The sequence below is a fragment of the Cetorhinus maximus genome, chromosome 2, assembly GCF_964194155.1.
Source record: "Cetorhinus maximus chromosome 2, sCetMax3.hap1.1, whole genome shotgun sequence".
Classification (NCBI taxonomy): Eukaryota; Metazoa; Chordata; class Chondrichthyes; order Lamniformes; family Cetorhinidae; genus Cetorhinus; species Cetorhinus maximus.
Genome location: NC_135880.1, coordinates 177,862,101 through 177,881,331, shown reverse-complemented (window position 1 = coordinate 177,881,331; position 19,231 = coordinate 177,862,101). Strand labels below are relative to the sequence as shown.

General features: G+C 42.1%; 1 protein-coding gene and 1 long non-coding RNA gene across 2 annotated transcripts in view; one reads left to right on the top strand and one right to left on the bottom strand.

The window, feature by feature from the left end:
* Window positions 1–19,231, top strand: part of elp1 (elongator acetyltransferase complex subunit 1) — a 78,249-nt gene that overhangs the window by 20,121 nt on the left and 38,897 nt on the right. The window contains exons 11-19 of the mRNA XM_078529508.1: window positions 825–1,055; window positions 2,804–2,974; window positions 9,199–9,298; window positions 12,071–12,247; window positions 13,298–13,404; window positions 14,656–14,765; window positions 15,567–15,620; window positions 15,726–15,831; window positions 16,198–16,313. Of these exons, the coding sequence (XP_078385634.1) occupies window positions 825–1,055; window positions 2,804–2,974; window positions 9,199–9,298; window positions 12,071–12,247; window positions 13,298–13,404; window positions 14,656–14,765; window positions 15,567–15,620; window positions 15,726–15,831; window positions 16,198–16,313 (1,172 nt within the window). The remainder of the gene's footprint in view (window positions 1–824; window positions 1,056–2,803; window positions 2,975–9,198; window positions 9,299–12,070; window positions 12,248–13,297; window positions 13,405–14,655; window positions 14,766–15,566; window positions 15,621–15,725; window positions 15,832–16,197; window positions 16,314–19,231) is intronic.
* LOC144667915 (uncharacterized) overlaps window positions 2,319–19,231 on the bottom strand; it is a 31,903-nt gene continuing 14,990 nt past the window's right edge. Inside the window, exons 2-3 of the long non-coding RNA XR_013573398.1 lie at window positions 8,690–8,780; window positions 2,319–3,990 (exon numbers count right to left, since the gene is read on the bottom strand). This is a non-coding gene — a long non-coding RNA (uncharacterized LOC144667915). The remainder of the gene's footprint in view (window positions 3,991–8,689; window positions 8,781–19,231) is intronic.

Below are 19,231 nucleotides of genomic sequence, written 5' to 3'. Positions count from 1 at the left end.
TTAAACTGCCAAGCCAGATCAAAATTCTGACATCGAAATAAATATAGCTTAGAATCATACAACACAGGAAGAGGCCATTGGACCCATCGTGTTATGCTAGCTCTTTGAAAGAGCTATCCAATTAGCTTTCCACACAGCCCTGCAAATTCTTTCCTTTTCAAATATGTATCCAATTCTGTTTGGAAAGTTACTGTTAAATCTACCTCCATCCCATTCTTTGAGGCAGCGCATTCCAGATCATCATAACTGCTGTATAAGAAAGAAAACATCTCTTCACCTCCCCTCCAGTTCTGCCCGTTGTCTTAAATTTGGGTCCTCCAGTTACCAAGCAGGGAAACAGTGCCTTTACATGTATTGTATCAAAACCCCTCATAATTTTGAACGCCTCAAGTTTGTGAGAGGTTGTGTTATCAGTGGATCAACCCCTGGTTGAATGCTGCTGGCTTTCATCAAACAAAAAAAGAAGTAATGGTTTTGGATCCGTAGATATGATCCCATTTGCGGTGTTAACCCCTCTGAGAATTATTGATCATGTTGCTGGGATCATGTTGTGGAGTGACCGTTGGGGGCGGGGGTGCATCTGTGGCTGTCACAAGTCTGTAATCTGGTCAGCACTGTCTCCTCAGTCAAGTGGAGTGATAGTGAGCCTACTTAGTGCATCACCCTGTCTCCAGATGCCCGCTTCCAAGCGCCCACGTGGAACAGATGTCATTGTTTGAAGAGTAAGGAATGTCATGCTTTCTGATTGGACATAATTTGCAGCTTTAAACTTGGCCTCAGCAATTAATCAATACTTGGCTGTTTTATTTATTATTGTCTTGTAGTTCAGTTGTGGACAGTGGGAAACTACCACTGGTACCTGAAGCAGAGCCTGCATTTTGGTTGTGATCGGACAGGACAGATTGTATCCCTAATGTGGGATCCTGAGAGTCCCTTTCGACTGCACGTGCTCTGCAGTGGGTGGCTTTACCTGTCCTTCAACTGGCATTGGACCACCGATCGAAGTACAGGAGAAGACATCAGTGATTTTGCTAACGTAGCTGTGATCGATGGAGGTAAAAATTTTCTTTGAGCCTGAAAGTTGTTGCTTGTATAAATCCATGGCCAGTAAATTTTAGCATTGAAGTTTGTAAACATCTGTACTGCCCTTACAGCTTTTAATTGTGGAGCCATTTGAACTGATAACGCCTACCCCCGCAACCCCAACACTCCGCCCTCCATGCTGTCATAAGAGAATCAGTTCCACTTGAAAGCAACACTGCTAACTGCATGTTGTTACCTAGTGCTTCAAATTGGAATGAATCAAGCTATTCCCTCGAAAACTATTTTTTTGTTTTTGTTTTGAAGTGAGGAAAGTAAGGCTGAGCAGCCAAGTGGATAATACAGCACAGAGGGAGGTCACTTGGCCCATTGTGCCTGTGCCAGCTCTTTGAAAAAAGCTCTCCAATTGGATCACCACCCCATAGCCTTTCAACTTGTTCCTTTTTAAGTATTTATCCAGTTCCCTTTTTGAAAATTACTATTGAATCTGCTTCCACTGCCTTTTCAGGCAGCGCATTGCAAATCACAACTCGTTGTATAAAAATGCTTCTCCTTCTCTGCGTCTCCCCAGCTCCAGCTCCTTTCCCAGAATGATTCTTTCGATCAAAATGTTGGAGGTTCACTCTGAAAATTAGCTGAATTAGTGCTTATATGGCAGCAGTTGCTTCAGCAACTCCAGAACAAAGGAGGATAAAATCTCTGCTTCTGATTGCTAACCCACCATCCTGTCCTAGAAAATGCTGTGTGTCGACATAAGGCACAAACAGCATTCAAGCATAACTGTGATGCCGTATATAGCTAAATAACCAATTAATGGTCACTGCATTTACTTACACATGAGGAATAATCATTTGGGTAAGGTCTCGGAGATGCTAAGGCCTGTGGAACCATGTCCCAGTCTGAAACATTGGCACCTTCAGGAAAAGAGAGGAGAAAACGGGATTGAGGAAGTTTAATGACAAGGGAATCCATGATCATCTGCTGAGATGCTATCTGCTGTCTTAATATCTCATTGCTGTTTGTGGGAGCTTGCAGCGTGTAAATTGTTTGCTATGTTTCCTACATTACACAACTAGACTTCAAAAGTACTTGGACTCCTGAGGTCTTGAACAGCACTGTATAAATGCAATTCTTTTTCCATTTTACTTTGTTTTACGTGTTGTGTTTCAGAAGGTACTCCGGTGTGATTTATAGGTTCCTCCAGTTTCACAACATATATTTTAGAAGCAATTTAAGCCTGTGAATTACTTCTAGCTTTAACCAGTAAAGCAAGATTTGATGAATCGAGAAATATTTATTTTCTTGACGAACTAAACCCCTTGACAGGATTCGGGTTAAAATTTGAAAGCACTTGTACTTTTACGTTAGTGAGCAACAATGTTAGCGTTTCAAGTGAATAACCCCTTGTCTGATGCTGCCTGACCTGCTGAGCATTTCCAGCATTTTCTGTTTCTATTTCAGATTTCCAACATCTGCAGCACTTTGACTTTGCACTTGCCTAATTGCATGGCAAAACATTTTTTTAAGCAGTGGATTGCTGATGAACTGTAGTAACTGTTGTCATGGGTGCAAGTATATTTAACCAAAGAATATTTAGCAATTTTTGTTTTCTGGCACATCAACTGAGATTCCTTAGAATTAATTTTCCTGTTTGAAATGTGCAAAATATCAGGACTCATCAGTGACATAACATCTAGAGCTTTTAAATTTTACTTCTGTTTCATTTAAATAATACTTGTTTTCTTTTTCTTGGCACTGGCAGATAAAGTACTAGTGACACCTTTTCGCCAAACAGTGGTACCTCCGCCAATGTGTGCATATCAGCTGCAGCTGCCCTGTGCTGTGAATCAGGTTATATTCTCTTCAGATCCACAGAGGAGCAATGATATTGCAGTCTTGACAGCAGATAGCCGGATTTCAGTCTACCAGGCTGGTGAGTGCATGGTTAATGACCAACTGCTTCATTACAACAGTTTTTAAACAAGTGGAAAAAAGGTCACGATTTTGTGGTTAAAAGCAAACTGACAATGCATAAAAGGCCACTCAATCTATCGCCCCATTGCTTCCACACATTATGTGCAGTCCACTCTGCCTCGGAAAATAACACAATTCATTTAATCTTCTGAGGAAAGGCTGTCCAAGATTCTGTCCTCTCCAACTAAATTGAGCACAAATTCAGAATGCTACATATAATCTACAGCACAGAAACACAACATTCACTGTTTATGCTGCACACAAGCTTCTTCCCACTTTATTTCATATCACTCTATAAACATATCCTTCTGTTACTTTTCCCTCAAGCGCTTTTCTAGCTTCCCCTTAAAGGCACCTATGCCAGGGTTGACCAAACCGCAGCTTACGAGCCACATACGGCACTTTGAAATGCAAAATGCAGCTCATTTCTTGTGCTGTGAAACTGGTTAAATCGCGCATTGGAAGGAGGTAAATAGTCGGGTGCAGCCTCAGCTTCGAAGAAGAAGAGAACTGAAGAGCAGGCAGCAACACTGGGAGGATGGAGGGCGGAGGGTTAAGATCAACGATTTGTTCCAGCTCTGTTGCGAGATTTCTTTTGTAGTTTTCCGCTGGTCTTATGTAAGACTGCTTGACTCTCAGTGCCTTCTTCTCTGGCTCCCTAACCCACCCTCTCACTGCTGACCCAACACCTTGTGGCTTCTGTCTGGAAAGGGAGGAAACGGTTTAATACAGAGCAGGATTGTAAGAATCTACTGTATTGGGACATAGGTCCTCTGATTCAAATTTGTTGTTCAACAGGTAGTTACAGATTTTTCATGTAAAATCAATACTTTTTTTTAAACCTCTTAACTGATTTTCCACATTGGAAGAGCAGGGCTGTAAAAGTCACTTAAGCAGTGAGCATGTTCTCGCTCTGATGTGTGTCAGTGAAGCAGATTTATTTTTGCCACAATCTTCATAGCGTCTCAAGGAAGTCTGGAAAATAAGAGAGGATAAAGCTGTGTCAAGGAAGCCTGGAAGGTTAGAGAGGAAAAAGCTGAAACCGAAGGTTTCCTCACAGAAGTGTGTGCAATAGCAGTAGGAATGTGTCTGTAAAGGTTGTCTGTGTCTTGCGGCTCTCTAATATCTGAAGATTATTGTATGCAGCTTGAAGGTTCATTATGTTTGGCCACCCCTGATCTATGCAATTCGCCTCAACCACACCCTGCGATTGTGAGTTCCACATTCTCACCGCACTCTGGGTAAAGAAGTATATGCTGAATTCCTCAATTGATTTATTAATGGAAGTTTTACATTCTACATATTCTAATTGTAATATATAGTTTTTAAAGTTACGGTAAGTGGTTAAGGTGCATTCTGTTCCTAAGGTTTAAAAAGAATACCAATTGGTGGTAAGAATAAAATAGATAAAAGGAAAATAAATAAGTGAATAATATAATTAAGTATTTAATTAAAATGCATTAAGGTTGACAAGCCAGATGATGTGTCAAGGCTGCAGCATGTGGGAACTCCTAGATGCCAGTGTGACCCAGGGCAAACACATCTGCAGTAAATGTTTGCTGCTGGAGGAGCTTCAGCTCAGAGTCGTTGAGCTGGAGGCTGAGCTGCAGACACTGTGACACATCAGGGATGCTTTGTACCAGGAGGCAGCCACACTACTTAGGATAGGGTCTTCTGATTTGGTCAGGGACAGGAGGGTGTGGCTACAAGTGAGGCAGGTAAGGGGACCCAGAGGGCAGGAGTGCAGGAGCCTCAGCCTTTACAATTGTCCAATTGGTTTGAAGCCCTCTCATCTTATTTGGGTGAGAGCATGGGCTGCAGGGTAGATGAGAAAACTGACCATGGCACCGTGGTACAGGAAGCCGTTCAGGTCGGTGGAGGAAAAAGGAATGTAGTGGTAGTAGGGGATAGTATAGTAAGGGGGATTGGCACTGTGCTCTGCAGCAAAGGCTAAGAGTCCAGAAGGCTGTGTCATCTGCCTTCTGCCAGGGTTCAGGACATCTGCTCAAGGCTAGAGAGGAACTTGGAGGGAGAGGATGCAGTTGTCGTGGTCCACGTAGGTACCATCAATATAGGTAGAACTAGGAAAGAGATTCTGCAGAGTGTGAGGAGCTAGGCACTAAATTGAAAGCAGAACCTCAAAGGTAATAATCTCTAGGTTATTACCTGAGCCACGTGCAAATTAGCATAGGGCAAATAAGATTAGAGACATGAATGCATGGCTCAAAGGCTGGTGTGGGAGAAGTGGGTTCCAGTTCATTGGGCACTGGCATCAGTATTGGGGAAAGTTGGGGCGGTACCATTGGGACACTCTACACCTGAACCATTTTGGGACTGGTGTTCTAGCAAGCTACAGAACTAGGGAAGTAGAGCGAGGTTTAAACTAATCAGTAGGCGCAAGGGACCAATTTTGGGAAGATGTGGTAAAAAAGTAGAGAAAAGGCAGCAGAGAAAAGCATTCATAATTCAGAACTTGAACAAGGCAACCAGGCAGAGTCAACATGGCTTTGTGAAATGGAAATCATTTTAACCAATTTATTGGAGTTCTTTGAAGGAGTACTGTACTGTACTGATCTTTTACATCCACCCTGAGAGGGTGAATGCAGCTTAACATCTCATTCAAAAGGCAGAACCTCCAGCAGTGCAGCACCCTCTCAGCATGGCACTGAAATGTCAGCCTCGATTATGTGCTCAAGAAGTCTTGAGTAGGGCTTGAACTCAAAATCTTTTGACTCAAAGGTGACAGTGCTACCCACCTAGCCACAGCTAATACATATCAACTAGTCAGTTTTCATTAAGTTATGGATAGAAATAATTGTAAAATGTTTTAGACCATAAGACCATAAGACATAGGAGCAGAAATTAGGCCATTCGGCCCATCGAGTCTGCTCTGCCATTCAATCATGGCTGATAAGTTTCTCAACCCCATTCTCCCGCTTTCTCCCCGTAACCTTTGATCCCCTTATCAATCAAGAACCTATCTATCTCGGTCTTAAATACACTCAATGACCTGGCCTCCACAGCCTTCTGTGGCAATGAATTCCATAGATTCACCACTCTCTGGCTAAAGAAGTTTCTCCTTATCTCTGTTCTAAAAGGTCTTCCCTTTACTCTGAGGCTGTGCCCTCGGGTCCTGGTCTCTTCTACTAATGGAAACATCTTCCCCACGTCCACTCTATCCAGGCCTTTCAGTATTCTGTAAGTTTCAATCAGATCCCCCCTCATCTTTCTAAACTCCATCGAGTATAGACCCAGAGTCCTCAAACGTTCCTCATATGTTAAGCCTTTCATTCCTGGGATCATTCTTGTGAACCTCCTCTGGACCCTCTCCAGGGCCAGCACATCCTACCTGAGATACGGGGTCCAAAATTGCTCACAATATTCTAAGTGTGGTCTGACCAGAGCCTTGTAAAGCATCAGCAGCACATCCCTGCTTTTATATTCTAGTCCTTTCGAAATAAATGCCAACATTGCATTTGCCCTCCTAACTACCGACTCAACCTGCAAGTTAACCTTAAGAGAATCCTGAACTAGGACTCCCAAGTACCTTTGCACTCCAGACTTCTGAATTCTCTCCCCATTTAGAAAATAGTCTATGCCTCTATTCTTCCTACCAAAGTGCATGACCTCACACTTTCCCACGTTGTATTCCATCTGCCACTTCTTTGCCCATTCTCCTAACCTGTCCAAATCCTTCTGCAGCCTCCCCACCTCCTCAATACTACCTGTCCCTCCACCTATCTTTGTATCATCTGCAAACTTAGCCAGAATGCCCTCAGTTCCTTCATCTAGATCATTAATGTATAAGGTGAAATGTTGTGGTCCCAACACTGACCCCTGCGGAACTCCACTAGTCACCGGCTGCCGTCCTGAGAAGGACCCTCTTATCCCCACTCTCTGCCTCCTGCCAGACAGCCAATCTTCTATCCATGCTAGTACCTTGCCTCTAACACCATGGGCTCTTTTCTTAGCAGCCTCCTGTGCGGCACCTTGTCAAAGGCCTTCTGGAAGTCCAAGTAGATAACATCCATTGGCTCTCCTTTGTCTAACCTACTCATTACCTCCTCAAAGAATTCTAACAGATTTGTCAGGCATGACCTCCCCTTGATGAAACCATGCTGACTTCGCCCTATTTTACCATGCACTTCCAAGTATTCTGAAATCTCATCCTTAATAATGGACTCTAAAATCTTACCAACGACCGAGGTCAGGCTAATCGGCCTGTAATTTCCCGTCTTTTGCCTCATTCACTTCTTAAACAGGGGGGTTACATTAGCGATTTTCCAGTCCTCTGGGACCCTCCCTGACTCCAGTGATTCCTGAAAGATCACCACTAACGCCTCCAATATCTCTTCAGCTATCTCCTTCAGAACTCTGGGGCGTAATCCATCTGGTCCAGGTGATTTATCCACCTTCAGACCTTTCAGTTTTCCTAGCACCTTCTCCTTGGTAATGACCACCATACTCACCTCTGCCCCCCGACTCTCTTGAACTTTGAGGATGTCACTCGTGTCTTCCATCGTGAAGACTGATGCAAAGTACCTATTCAGTTCCTCCGCCATTTCTTTGTTCCCCTCTACTACTTCTCCAGCATCATTTTCCAGCGGCCCAATGTCCACTTTTGCCTCTCCCTTACCCTTTATGTATTTAAAAAAATTCTTGCAATCTTCTTTTATATTACTGGCTAGTTTATCCTCATATTTAATCTTCTCCCTCCTTATTTCTTTTTTAGTTGTCCTCTGTTGGTCTTCGTAGGCTTCCCAATCCCCTGGTTTCCCACTGCTCTTTGCCGCATTGTATGTTTTCTCTTTAGCTTTTATGCTGTCCCTGACTTCCCTTGTCAGCCATGGTTGCCTTGTCCTCCCTTTAGTATGCTCCTTCTTCCTAGGGATGAATTTTTGCTGTGTCTCCCAATTTGCTCCCAGAAACTCCTGCCATTGCTGTTCCACTGTCTTTCCTGCTAGGCTTATCTCCCAGTCAATTCTGGCCAGCTCTTCCCTCATGCCTCTGTAGTTGCCTTTATTCAACTGTAATACCGTTACATCTGATTCCAGCTTTTTCCTCTCAAATTGCAGGGTAAATTCTATCATATTATGGTCACTTCCTCCTAAGGGTTCCTTCACCTTAACCTCCCTTATCAAATCTGCCTCATTACACATCACTAAATCTAGAATTGCCTGTTCCCTAGTGGGCTCCACCACAAGCTGCTCCAAAAAGCCATCTCGTAGACATTCCACAAATTCCTTTTCTTGGGATCCACTACCAACCAGATTTTCCCAGTCTACCTGCATATTGAAATCCCCCATGATCACTGTAACCTTGCCTTTCTTACACGCCTTTTCTATCTCCTGGTGTATCTTGTGCCCCACATCCTGACTACTGTTTGGAGGCCTGTACATAACTCCCATTATGGTTTTTTCACCTTTGCGGTTTCTCAACTCTACCCACCCACAGATTCTACATCATCTGACCCTACGTCGTTTCTTGCTATCGATTTAATTTCATTTCTCACTAACAAAGCAACCCCACCCCCTCTGCCAACCTGCCTATCTTTTCGATAGGATGTATATCCTTGGATATTTAGCTCCCAGTCCTGATCCTCTTGCAGCCATGTCTCCGTGATGCCCACCACATCATACCTACCAATTTCAATCTGCGCCACAAGCTCATTTACCTTATTTCGTATACTGCGTGCATTCAGATACAACACCTTCAGTCCTGTATTTCCTGTCCCCTTTCGCTTTGTGGTTAATGAGCCCCTGCAGCTAACAAGAAGAAACTATAAGTAACGTAGAGTTGAAGGATCGGTAGATATAGAAGTACTGAAGAAAGCACAAAAAAGATTTACAAGGAAGATATTGTAAAAGATCGCATGGCACTATTCAAACAAGGACACCAGAATTGTTCTAGTGATATTTATCCCTCAGCCAGCAACACTGAAGCAGACTGCCTGATCATTAACATATTGCTGTTTATGGGAGCTTGCTGTGTATAAATTGGCTGCTGTATTTCCCTTCTTTATAACAGTGACAACAATTTAGAAGTATCTTATTGACTGAAGTGATTTGTGAAGTTACGGAACATGTTATAGAAATGTACGTTATTTTTGATTGACAAAATAAATTATTTTGCATTATCAAAATAACTTTCAATTAGATTTGTATTTTCGCTTTTCTTGAGCAGGTGATGGTGGGAATCAAGAGTCTGCAGTTAAAATTGGTGCCATTGGTGGAAGTGGATCGAAGATACGCATCACAACTCCCAAACTGGTGAAAACATACAGGTTGGTTTATTTTGGTGGCATTCCTCTTCCCTGCTCTTTCATGAACTTATGCTGTACACAACCCATGGCTAGATGGTTTGATACCAGACTTAGCAAACACGACTGTGAAAATCACCATTAGTAGATCACAAAGGCGGCTTACCTTCAGCGCATGTAAAATATCAGGGACATTGATTTTAAATTCCCCCTGTTCTTCAGATGCCCATTGACAATGTAGATTCCTGATTTTAATCACTCCACCATTGGCAGCTGTGCTTTCAGCTTCCTAAGCTCTGGAATTCCCTCCCTAAACCTCTCTGCCTTTCAGATGCTCCTTAACCTAGTTTAATATCTCCTTGTGTGGCTCAGTGTCAAGATTTTTTTGATAATGTTCTTTTGAAATGCCTTGGGACTTTTTACTACATTAAAGGTGCTATATAAATGCAAGTTGTTGTTGTTATCCATAAGCTTGGCAAGTGCCTTCTAAACTGCACTTCCTGCAGAAACCCTTCCTGCCAGAATGATACTGGTATTAAAATGGTTAAATTATGAGGATGGGTTGCATAGAAGAGGCTTCTATTCCCTTGAGTATAGAAGATTAAGGGATGATTTAACTGAGGTCTATAAGAAAGGATTTGTTAGGGTAGCAGGGTAGCTAGAGAGAAATGGTTTCCTCTGGTGGGAAGTCCTAAACAAGGGGGCTTCACTTTAAAACTCGAGCTAGGTCATTCAGGGGTGAAGCACTTTTTTGCACAAAGGGGAGTGAAGCCCCCTCAACCAAAAAGCTGTTGAGGCTGGGGGGTCAATTGAAAATCTCAGAACTGGGATTGGTAGATTTCTGTTAAGCGAGGGAACGTAGGAACAGGAGTATGCAATTCGGCTCGTCAAGCCTGCCCCACCATTCGTTTAGATCATGGCTGATCATCTACCTCAATGCCACTTTCCTGCACTTTCTCAAGAAATACCCTTGATTTCTATCTTGAACATGCTCAGTGATTGTGCTTTCACAGCCCTCTGGGGTAGAGAATTCCAAAGATTCACCATCCTCTGAGTGAAGAAATTCCTCCTCATCTCAGTCTTAAATGGCCTACCCCTTATCCTGAGATTGTGCCTCCTGGTTTTAGACTCACCAGACAGGGAAAACATCTTGTCTATGTCCAGCCTGTCACGCCGTGTAAGAATTTTGTAAGTTTCAATAAGGTCATCCCTCATTCTTCAAAACTGTAGGGAATATAGACCCAGTCTCCTAAATCACTCCTTATAAGACAATCCCACCATCCCAGGGATTAATTTGATAAACCTGCATTGCAAGGAGGTTATTAAGGGTATTAAGGGTCATGGAACCAAGACGGGTGAATGGAGTTAGGAAACAGACCTGCCGTGATCTAATTGAATGACAGAACACGCTGGGGGGGCCGAATGGCTTACTCCTGTTCTTATGCTCCTGAACTTGCTGGCACAGACACGATGGGCTGAATGGCCTTCAGTGCTGTATCATTCTATGATTGTAACTTCTGTTGCCCAAATAGTGGCCATAGGACTAAATAACTTGATTCTCTACCTGCTGCAACGAATAACAAACTTCTAACAGCTGTGGGCACATTATAGGACTTAGAAACCACAGCCCACCAAGTAATGATTCTTGCAGGCAAGTGCAGAAGTGCACCTTAAGGTTTCCAATGCATCCCAGCACTATTCCACAAGCCAAACACTGCAATTTCACTATTTTGGAGTATGTACGTTACAAATTACACACTATACTTTGCATTAAGAATATCACCAAACAATCACTTGGTAGTGCAGAACTTGCATATTGCGGAAAAGAGACATGTTGCCAAAGCTTTTTGTCTTGCACTCATCAAGACAAACTCAAGAATGCCAAATTTCAAATGATGATAACAGTGTATACTACGGGAGAAAAGGGTGCTGGTTGGTTGGCAAGTTGACTCTGATGAGCAACGAAGAACGCAACAGGAAACTAAAGCTAAAACTAAAACCTTACTGAACCAGCCCACACTTGCAAAACCCAAAACAAAACGTCTACTGTTAGATGTGATTCCGTGATTGGGCAGCACTTGCTAAAAATAGTCATATGGACTCGAAACATTAACTCTGTTTCTCTCTCCACAGATGCTGCCAGACCTGCTGAGTTTTTCCAGCATTTTCTGTTTTTATTTCAGATTTCCAGCATCCGCAGTATTTTGCTTTTACCTGAGTGCACTAATAGCTACACTAACAACCAATTTAAGATAATCAGTCAAGCTCGTAACGTGGCTCATTTACGCTTGCTAGAAGTGACATACATTCATAAACAGGGACCCATTCTCTGCAAATAAAAGGAATATGTTCAAACCTTGTACCTCTTTTGAATTACCCAAGAGCTTGGGGACCCTGTATTTCTCCATGGCAATGTCTTGCCCAATCAGAGTCAACTTGCCAACCAGTCAGCACCCTTTCCTCCTGTAGTATACATTGTTGTGATCGTTTGAAATTTGGCAATCTTGTGTTTGTCCTGATGAGTGCAGGACAGAAAGCTTCGGCGACATGTTCTCTTTCCAGCAACACTCGATGTGAACGTGACAATGTATTATAACCAAACAAGCAATAGAAATAGGAAGTACAGATTAAAATATTAACATCGCTGAAGTTTTCCCAACTAACTATTCACAAAAATTAAATTTTGAAAACATCATTTGTACCCAAGGGATTAATTTTGAATGCATTCTTTTAAAAAAGGATGATTGAACTTTAATCAATTTTTGTTCTAACTTTTTGTTTTTGTGGAAATTACAGAATTAAGTTTGAAGAAGGAGTTAGTGAATCCCTGAACCCGTTGAAGTTGCGAATGATTACCTGGGTAAAGGAAAATACATTTCTAGCTCTGTGTCAAGGTCCCAGGACTTCACAGTCTATTGTCTGTCAGCTGGTAACTTCATCAGAAGAGTCTCCGGAGGAAGAGATTCGGATCAGGTATGGAACCTGACCCATTTCGGAAGGATCATCCTTTTATAGAGTCAGAGAACTCGAACAACTTATCAAGGCTCCTTCGACAACACCTTCCAAGCCCACGACCTCTACAACTAGAAGGACAAGGGCAGCAGGTGCATGGGTACGCCCCACCTGTAAGTTTCACTCCAAGTCACACCCTACCCTGACTTGCAACTATATTGCCATTCCGTCACTGTCAAAATCCTGGAACTCCCTCCCTATCAGAAATGTGGGTGTTCCTGCAACACATGGACTGCAGCAGTTCAAGCAGGCAATAAACCACCACCTAAAGGGCAATTACAGTTGGGCAATAAATGCTGGCCTAGCCAGTGACGCCTACATCCCATGAACTAATAAAAAAAAACAATCCTAATTATACTTGCATTTTCAAAATGCAGAATTTGTGGTTTTGCAGCATTCCAGGAGTACAGTATTTGCAACTCGTGGAAATGCTACGGTAATGATATTTAAAAGGCTTTAATCTCAGGGTGCTGGGATAGGGCAACTTACTTTTTAAGTATTGTGAGTGAAGTGATTATTGGTTGGGGCTGAAATAATGGAATTCGGTGAATATCAAAATGCATGCCATTTTAAGTTAGTCTCCATTGTTTCTCTCCTGATTTCCCACCCGCACTGTGACCTGGAATGCCCACCATGCTATGCATCAGAATTAAATCTCTGCTGTCAAGTTAAATCCACTTAATTAGAATATATCTTTGACTCTTTTAACTCAACAAATGCTCCTTTCCTACATGCACAGCAAAATGTCTTAAAACCCTGTATAAACATAAATTAATGTACAAATATAAGCTGAAAATGCCGGAAATGCACAGCAAGTCAGACAGCATCTCGTTGCCTGACCTGCTGAGTATTTCCAGCATATTCTGTCTATATTTCAGATTTCCAGCATGCGCAGTATTTTGCCTTTTGTATTGCTGTATCAAATGCTGTCCTTAGATTCTAACCCTGTTCCCTGCTTGTTTGTTGCTTTCTGCTATATTTTTGCAATAATGGTGTTGTTAATTTTTCCAGGTCTCCTGTAACTGTGGATGGTCACGTGATCAACCTGTGTCACAACCAGAAGACACATACTGTTGCCTTAGAGCTTTCCAGTGGGCAGATTCTAAGATACCACTGGGGTTTGTGTATTTCTAATCAAACACATAAATAGAATTTGACCAATGTTTTATCATCGTTCTCCAGCTATTGATTTTAGTGAGCTGAAAATTCATAAGGGGAAAATGCTTCCTGTGGGCAAGACACTCCATCACAAACAGAGCGATTTCATTGCATCAGCCAAGGATGTACAGGCTGGATCCCTTTCCTTTTGAAAAGTGGCCTAATAGAGGTCTTTAAAACTGTGAAAGCTTTTGATAGAGCAGACACGGAATGAGAGTGTCCACTTGTGGGGAAGAGCAAAACTAAAGGTCATCAATATAAGATTGCAAAATCTAATAGTGACTTCAGGATAAACTCATTTACCCATAGAGTGGTGAGAATGTGGACGTCACTACCACAGGGAGTAGTTGAGGCAAATAGTATAGACCCATTCAAGGGGAAGCTCGATAAGCATATTAGGGAGAAAGAAATAAAGCATTAATGCTAATGGAGTTAGATGTGAAAGAATGGGAGGAAGCTCTGTGATGTATATTCTTTGTAATTGTTACCTTTACAAACATATGGAAATAATTTTAAAAGTCTTTGTTTACTGCCTCTCCCACTCCCTCCCCTGCCAAGCTTCCATCTTTAGTTCATTTTGTGGCCAGGACACTTCATTATGCCCCTGTGTCTACACATCAAGTTTAATTGGGTAATGCTTTGAGATGCAGTTTTGTCTGACCAAACAAAACGGTTTCATCACCTTATCATTGGCCAGTTATCACTGTCAATTCCAAGGTTACTGTGTTGAGGAGATGACTAAATCTACTTTCTAAAACAATATATAGATGAGCTTCTTTTGTAGTACTGTTCTTGGCACCAATCGCATTCAAATAATAATGGTCAGTAAGGCACTTGATAGGATGCTAACTTTTTGTTTTGTCGTTAAGTTAGTGATGTAATGAGTAACTTCTCGCTACTTGCCTTTTTCTCTAGCTTAGAGAATTGCAAATTTGCAGATGTGGGGACAGAGGGAATGGTGCTAAACACCTAAGTTTGTTTTGTAAACAATAGGTTTACTCCACCATTGGCAGCGTGCCTTCAGTTACCTGGGCCTTAAGGTCTAGAATTCTGACCCTGAATCTCTTTGACCAAGCATTTGCTCACCTGCAAAATGTGGCCTGGTGTCAAATTTTGATAACACTCCTATGAAGCATCTTGGGACAAGGTTGAAGATGCTGTGCAAATGTAAGTTGTTGTTGTATATAATAAGATTTCAATGTCTCTCTCAGCCACAGGTTCCTCTGAGCCATGTGTGAAACAGTGGAAGTCGACTACCGGATGTTTAGTACAATTTCCTCAGCCTTGTATAGAGACAGCTCTATGTACTGTTGATGGAGAGGTAAACTGGTTTATCTTTCCCTGACAGTTTTTTTTCATCTTCCGTCTGAAAGCATCGGCTGCTTGCCACAGCACTGTCCCACAGGCACCAGATGCAATCTAGATCCTTTTGCTGAAAGCCATTCTTAATAGGCATGCCTAAACACTGAGTGTCAGCAAGCTCTTTGGCATAGTCGGGAGGGATACCTGATCCTATCTCCATCCAACATCCACCCCATGCTTCCAACTATAGGTGCTGAACAGCATTGGCAAGAGCAAACCTTGGACAAGCTGTCCCCCCTCAATTGAAAGTTAATTGAAAACAGCACCCCTTTTGCCAAACGTCAGAGATTAGCTAACTTAGCAAACCTCAGACCTTCGTGATTTTCAAGGTCTAGCCACTTATTTCCGTTACTCTTCACCAAGACAGTCCCTCGGGATTGAGGGTGACTTGCTTTCACTCCAGTTCGTCGGGTTCTAAGATGGCTGATGAGGCCAATGCACGATCTGCAGACTCTGCCACATGCGGGGCAGGTGGCGTTTGAAGGATTGGATAGGTGGGTTGTTTGGAGATTTGTGCATGTTCCCGACAAAGTCTCATGATATACTCAGCGCCTTCCTGAATGAGCCTTCTCCATTGTGGTCAGTCATAAACCAAGGACTCCCATGACTCTCGTGTGTTTGACCTCTTTGTGGTGCTTTGAGGCATTTCCACTGTCTCTCAGTTCATTAATAAATGTGTGTGATGAATGGGTTATTTTATTGCTTCAAGCATCTGCACCCAAAATTAAGGTTAAAATTCTCTACCTGTTCTCGCCCCTAGGAAATGGTCTTGGGTCTGACAGAAAGATCTCGATTTTTCATTAATGACTTAGAGGTAAGTTGCGTTTTCTTTCAAATCATTTGGTTTTTTTTCTTTGCAAACTTAAAGCAGTGAGTGCCATTTTAAAAATTATTTTGGGGGTGTTTATGTCCTGAACAGATAGCCTCCAACACCACTTCATTTGTAGTATGTGATGAGTTCCTGCTATTCACAACCCATTCACACACCTGTCGCTGTCTCAATCTTAGGACTACTTCATTAAAAGGTGAGTGTGTAAAGTATATGCAGTAAACTGGATTAAGGTGTTCAAAGATCAGCATTGTTAGACTTCTTGGAATTTTGTTTGTTATAAGAAGGAAATTTCTCTTGCCACAAGAAGGAAATTTCTCTTGCCACTCACCGTCCTGTGTAGAATAACTTTCTTGCCACCTATCCTGATGCAAGTTTAAGTATCTGCTTGATTTGAGCAATCTTGATATCTGGTACAAAATCGCTAAACGGACCCTCCTTCTTAACCAGGACATTGTAGGTCTTTGCTGCTTTTGCATGTGTTTGTTGGCAACTTGCTGTAACTTTTTAGTTAAAACTTTGACTGTCTAAGAGTGATTGAATTTGCTGTCTCCATACACAGCTTTGTCGCACCTTACAAGTAGCGATTACCAGCCAAATGATGAAACAGTTCGTAGATTGGAGAGAGGATCTCGCATCGTGACTGTTGTACCCCAGGACACCAAACTCCTCCTCCAGGTTAGTAATGGTATTACTGAGATGAATTGCTGTCCATTCTCTCATCTACAGTGCAGTAGCTAGGAAAAGGGGTATAACAATTGGGAACAGAACCGAAACACCAATCGGTTTTGTTTAAGAAACAACTTCCCTTTGAAGTTGTGATTCAGCTTTAATGCCAAATAACTGGTGATTTTTAGAAAATTTGTTAGTAATCGACTTAATGCTACACAAGTGGGCACAATCCACACCTGCGAACATCACAGCAAATTTAACTTTTAGTTTCTAGATTTACACACAAAGGGCAGTGGAAATCTGGAACTCTCTCTTCCTCACAAAGCTCTTGAGGCTGGGGGGTGGGGGTCAGTTGAAACATTTCAAAACTGTGATTGTTAGATTTTTGTTAGGTAAGGGCATTAAGAGTTACAGAACCAAGGCCGGCCGATGGAGTTAAGATACAAATCAGCCATGATTTAATTGAATGGCAGAACAGACTCAAGGGGCTGAATGGTCTACTTTTGTCTATATTTGTCAACTTGCTGGCACAGCAATGATGAGCTGAATGGCCCCCCCTTGTGCTGTATCATTCTATGATTCCAAATTGTGATGCCTATCTAGTGGTACTATGACTAAAGCCTGATTCTGAGTGAACAAAATACCAATCATCTGCCAACTATTAACCAGTATATCAGCAAGACCTGGTAGATAATTGAATGGCGTAACAAGTTCGAGGAACTGAATGGCCTACTCCTGTTTCTACGATCACTTGAGCAGGGTACTGCAGGGCTGTTGGTGCCCGCAGAGTTTTGCCTCAACGTGTCACAACATTCGAGAGAAAGGATGGAAAGCTTCACAGAATCATAGAATCTTACAGCACAGTAAGGGTGTGTGGCCCATCACGGCTTTCTGAAACAACTAATTATCATCTTTCCCTGCTCTTCCCTCATAACCGTGCAAATGTATCCCTTCAAGTATTTATCCAAGGAAAGATGTAAAAAGCTTTTTAAAATAAAAAGTATGTTGCTGGGGGTGAGAAATCTGACAGTACTGCAGCTACAAAAATGCTTAGATCAGGGTCTTTAGCCAGAGCTGCAGCGAATAGCTAGAAACCATTCTTCACTTTGCCAACTTCAAATAAACCAGGCAATCAGGATTGCCTTAAAGTAAAAGAATTGAGAGTGCCATCTAAGAAGCTGACCTTAATCTTCATGATCCTGTGCTACTTTTCACTGACCACATATATAGCGATGCAGTGGAAACCCATGTGTTTTACTGTAGTATTGTCTTCAGGGTGCCTGGATGGCCAGAATCAATGACCGAGACCATAGGAGAGCCCACGAACATGCAAATTAGGAGCAGGAGTAGGCTGTTGGGCCTCTCGAGCCTTCTCCGCCATTCAGTAAGATCATGGCTGATTGATTGTAACCTAAACTCCACATTCCACCTACCCCCAATAACCTTTGCCTCCCTTGTTAGTCAAGAATCTATCTACCTGTGCCTTAAAAAAATATTCAGTGACCCTGCCTCCACTGATCTTCAGGGAAGAGAGTTTCAAAGACTCACGACCCTAGTACCACTAGATAGGCATCACAATTTGGAATCATAGAATGATGATTCTTTTGAGAGAAAAAATACCTTCTCGTCTCCATCTTAAATGGGAGAGCCCTTATTTTTCAACGGAGCAGTGGCATGGAGGTGGGCTGAGGAGAGTGCTCAGCTCTCATACTGCCTCTAGTCCTGATTCTCATTTGAGGAGTACTGAATTTAATTTTGTGAAGCATGTTTGTTATCACCACAGCCAATGTTAATTGCTGTGCAAACCAAATCCCAGAGGGAAACTTGGCTTACGGGCCATAGCCTTTTTTTTGTACTCTGTAAACGAGAAGCCGACGTAAAGCAGAAGTAAGAGGTCCAGTATCACTTTTGGGGTTTCAAAAAACTATAAGAAAAGGTTTTATTAACAAGAATAAAAGAAAACTTAAGCACACAAGATTACAGCTGCACAATTAAGGTTAGTCCAACAAAACATTCCCCAAAAGGACTCTCTAGTTGGTCAGACCACCAAATAAACACCTCCAGGCAACACTCCCTTATAGATGTTAACTATAAAAAAAATCCAGTAATAGTGCACAAGGCAAACTGCTGTACTTCAATAAAGGTGTACCACATGACCTCTTCCCTCTTCCACTCTGCGGTGGAATCCACTACAAAATAAAACTGCTTGATTCAAGCCAGGGAAGGTTTGGGCTGCATGGATGGCTGGTTTAAATGGCATCCTCTCCCAGCCCAGAGCTCCAGCTATAGCTCAACAGCTCAAACAGCTCCAGCTATCTCTATCCTAAGCTCTCCACAGTAACTCTAAAATACCTTTTTTCCCCCTTTGTTCTCACACCTCTTTAAAAACTCAAATCCTTCCAATTATAAAATCTTTTATGTCTCTATCTTGACTTTGCTTTTGGGTCAATAAAATATAATATCCCCACTACTATTTACCTATGGAACTCCCACAAGATGCAAGCATGTTTCTTTAATCCTCTGACTCCCCTTTGATATTCAACTTATCTAAAAATGTAAATGTTAGATCTAACCTATTTACTTGTACTTCAACCTAACACCTCTACCCTTTTCATGTTTTAAACCCCCCCAGACAACCTGACTCCTATTAATCTCTGCCCATCTTAATTAAATCTCTCACACACACACAAACAGCCTTCTTTATAGAATAACACAATATTCCCCCCAAAATTTTAAAAATAACATCCATTCTCTCAGCTCCCTGCTTAGCAAAAATGAACCATTATAATCCCAGAAAGATGGTTTCATTTTTCAACCCATTTCCTACTCCTTACTACATTTAACTATACAAACAAAATGATTACGTTGTAGTGTACATGTATTAACCATGGAAACATATTCACAAGTCGTTTGTAAAAATAGAG